Below are 4,114 nucleotides of genomic sequence, written 5' to 3' on the forward strand. Positions count from 1 at the left end.
CCAAATCAAACCCGAACTTCCCAAAATTTAACTCCGACCGTGCACAAGTCCTAATACTTGAAGAGAAGCTACTCATGGACTCAAAACGCTGAACGACGCACTGGAGCTCAAAAAAATCAGTCGGGTCGTTATAGGTCCAACCTGGGAAGACCCCTACCGGGTTTTAACTTTCACCGGGAAAGGTTCATACGAGTAGAATCAAGATGGAGAAAAGTTTCCAAGAAACTGGAATATGGCACACCTCAAGAGATATTATTGCTGACAAACATCATCAATACTCAAAGTATGTGCTGCACTCTTTTTCCCTTCGTCTAGTTTTTGTCCCAATTGGGTTTTTCTTGCAAGTTTTTTAACGAGGTGGTAATGGAAAGCATACTATGAAGTAGGTTTCAATAGAAGCAATAAGACCTTTAATAGAAAGGCACACAAGCAAAGAACCACTCCAAAACGGTTAGATAATCTTTGGCTCGATAGTGAAATTCCCCCCGGGAAATTGAGTTTGCTATCAAGCAAAGGTTACCCGACCGTTCAAAAGTGCAAACCACTAGAGTATTGTTAGATAGTCATTTGCTCGATAGCACAAATTCCTAAGGGGAAGCGAAGTTTGTTACCGAGCTGAAGATTGTATAGCAATTCATTAGTGGAGTCCTCGAAGGTGCAAAACGTGCAGTGTACCAATTCGCATTCTTCCCATTCAAACACTGGAGGTGGGAATGATATGAGAATACAGCAACAATGACTGCCATGTCAACCGAAATACAAAAACCAGAAATATTGTTATGTCATCGAGACTGGGGATTGCGCAGCCAACCCCGTAGAAACAAGTTGTATAACCTAGGAACAAGAAATGACAATTTATTTTTATCATAATGAATTCTTATGTACATTTTGAAAATGGAAGGAACAAAGTAAAGCCCTTTTAATTCTATCTTGTTTCTTGTCAGAACGATGAATTGATTTTATTATTTGAAAGTTAATCAAGTACTTCAAATTCTAGTGCTGTAATGAACATGAGACGTCCTCTTCAAGAGCACCGTAAAAATAAGAGGGACATGTATTATAAAAACCCTCATGATAAAGGGTTTATTTCGAAAGAACTTGTGCCCCAAATCCAAATGCTTTTGGGGGAAAAATACACCCAAAGTCTTATACAATTAGACACAAACAGTAAAACTTGCGCAAAACACTCAAGCAAAAAAAGAATGCAAATATTAAAACTTGCATAAATGGTCAAACGAAAAAAGACTCATGCAATACTTGAGCAAAAGATGTTTTTACTCACAATAAACGTGCCAAAATGGCACAGATACAAAAGTTGGGAAAACAAAGGAAAAGCTAAACTGTTGCATCTCCGGAAGCTAGAAGAAGAGAAGTGTCCACGCCCCCAGGGAAAATGGGTAGATCCACCGATGGATCAACATCTTGGACCTCATCAGTTTGGCTTTCAATTTCTTTGCCTTTCGATTCCTCTTCAGTTCCCGAAGTTTCGGAATCAAAACCAGAAGAATAGGAAGCATCAAGCCCTGTTGGGAAACCCCTTTTATCAGCTAACTCTAGCTCACGGGCTTTAGTGATTTCGGCATCAAAATCAATGATACCCGCTTTAGCCTCTTCCAAGGTTTTTCTCCTTATGTTGTACATAATGTAAGGTTTCTCAACAACGAAGGAAGTCACTCGGAGCCTGAGTTCTTCTTTGAGTAGGTTAAGCTCGACATAAAGATTTTCCCGCACGGATCTAACGGACTTGAGGCTCACATCGAGTTCGCGGACAGTAGAGTTGAAAATTATATTATGCTCAATAGTATTCTTATACTTCTCTTCCAATAGGACATATTTCACCCCCGCAGTAGCAAGCTCTTCAGTTTTGGAGTTCAAGGCTGCCTCTAGGTTGGTCAATCTCTCAGCGCAGGTAGCCTCGTGATTTGATGCAGCAAGTACAACATTATGTCCTTCAGCTCCTTTGGCCTTGGCCTCTTCAAATTGAACCCTCAGCCGGGCAATCTCCTGGCTAAGGGCTTCCACTTCTTGCTCGCTTTGCTGCAACTGAGTCTCTAACACAACGGCCTTAGCAGCTTTGGTTTCCAATTCCAAGAGGCGAGCAATAGTTTTATCTCGCTCGACCATAAGTTGATCCCGCTCAGAGGTAAGTTCTTCTTTTTCCCAAATCAACCTTTGGTATCCCTCGAAAGCAAGGAAATTAGCCTGCAAAACAAGAAAAACAAACTCCGTATATTTATTTAGTCAAAGACATGAGATATGATAAAAGAAATAAAGAGTGTACCGCTGCTGCATTATGCATGGCATTGTTTGTCACGCCTATTTTTTCAACTTAACAACCCTCTTTAAAACGATAAAAGTGATTTTAAAGCTCAAAAGGGTTTTCAATCATGAAAGTGACAAAATTGTGTTTTAAAGGATTTTCAGAGTCGCCACTTGATTTTTGGTTTCGGTATGCCAAATCACCATTTTAAAATAAAATAATTGTTCCCATTAAAATACATTTAGACTTCTAAACTAGTTTGAACCAGAGATTCTAAGTAAAAGGGTTTATTTGACTCAGGGAGAAGGTGATTGGTATTCTCCGAGTCCCGTAACAAGTACGATTGCATACTTGATCTAGTTGGCTTTAAAAGATACTCAAATTGAGGTAAAACATACAAAAAGAAGAATATGCACAAAAAGGTTCGAGGTCGTTCACATCTAATAAAAGAAAAACAAAATAAAAGAAAAGGAAAAAAGAAAATGCTCTAATAAAACAAATGCTAGCCTACACTAGTGCTTCCTCCGGGGGCGCCCGCCATTAATCTTCAATCACATGTGCTTTATGGCATTCTCCTAAATAAATCATTATTTACAAAATTTACGGGTCATTCCTTTAAATATAAACTAAAGGGAACAACCTCTCACCTCGACAAAAGTAAATAAGCGACCTAATATTTGCCTACCCAAATATAAACGGTCTAAACATGCTTCTAACGATCAAATTAATAAAGCAAAATAAAGAATTGACAAAAATCATCCAAAGCTCAAGTAACTAGAATTTCTAATTACCGGTCCCAAACCTTTTTTAACTTTTAATTCACTAGTCTCATGACCCATTGTTTCTTGTAACTAAGCCAACAGATGGCCAAAATCATGGTATTTTCATGCAATTAATTTTTAGTAAGAGAAATAAATGAGCTAATTTCCTTAATCTGAGCCACATAATCACACAATTGAGAAACTTAAGATCAGCAGAATTTTTGTTCAAATCTCAAACACACAAGGAAGAAGGCTGAAAATTAATTAAGAACAAAGTTAAGAGATGGACCTTTATTTCAAAGATCTTGCCATTAACACCTTCGAAACTCAATGATCTAAGAAGCCCGAAACCGAAAACCAGGAAAAACACCTCGGCAAACCTCGACTAGAATGTGACTCCGCACCTCGAACGGTAAAATGGCAGCGATTGTAGTAGCGCTTTTAGTGAAGCAAAAATCAGAGGAAAGAGGGAAAAAAGGTCCTCTTGGTTCACATGGCGGTGGGAATTTTGGAAATAATCAAAAGGAGTTATGTGTGTGTTCGTTGATGAAGAAGGATAGCCGAAGTAGTGGGTTTATAAGTATTGCTTTTTCTAAACAAAAATTCCAAATGATGTTCACCTCTATTTTGCTCTTTTTCTGTCCCTCCCTTTATCTCCGTTCTTTTTTTATTTTTCTAATCTCTTTCTCTTAATTGTACAGTGTATTGTCACGTCCTTAGTTGTTAAATAAGTATACGTGCGGCACTTGACAACTCGCTCACGATCTTGCTATGTCAAGTCAGCCTTATTACACTCAAGATCGCTAAGAAAATGGAAGAAAGAACATAAAAGAATTGTTAAAGGAAGCTTTGTATTAGAGAGAACTTGAATTGTTTGCTTGGTTGATGAATTACAAATGAATGCCCCCTATTTATACTAATCACATAGGGGCTAATATGTAAATAATAATTGTTCTACAAGTCCTTCCGTATTTACAAATAAGTCCCTTCTCTAGAATATTCTACATAATTAGAATCTTCTAAGGACTTTCCTAACAGTTCTATAGGGTTCTAGGGTTTTCCTAAGGAAATCTCTATATTTCTCTAGAACCTT

General features: G+C 37.9%; 1 protein-coding gene across 1 annotated transcript; it reads right to left on the reverse strand.

Annotated features, from left to right (window-relative positions):
• Positions 1-1,200: 1,200 nt before the first annotated feature.
• On the reverse strand, positions 1,201-3,619 carry LOC104237789 (uncharacterized). The gene is made up of 2 exons (XM_009792012.2): positions 3,311-3,619; positions 1,201-2,202 (listed from the first exon to the last, which is right to left on the reverse strand). Exon 2 carries the CDS (start codon positions 2,122-2,124, stop codon positions 1,336-1,338), a length of 789 nt encoding a protein of 262 aa, XP_009790314.1. The 5' UTR covers positions 2,125-2,202; positions 3,311-3,619; the 3' UTR covers positions 1,201-1,335.
• Positions 3,620-4,114: the final 495 nt, after the last annotated feature.

This window comes from Nicotiana sylvestris, chromosome 11 (genome assembly GCF_000393655.2).
Source record: "Nicotiana sylvestris chromosome 11, ASM39365v2, whole genome shotgun sequence".
Classification (NCBI taxonomy): domain Eukaryota; kingdom Viridiplantae; phylum Streptophyta; class Magnoliopsida; order Solanales; family Solanaceae; genus Nicotiana; species Nicotiana sylvestris.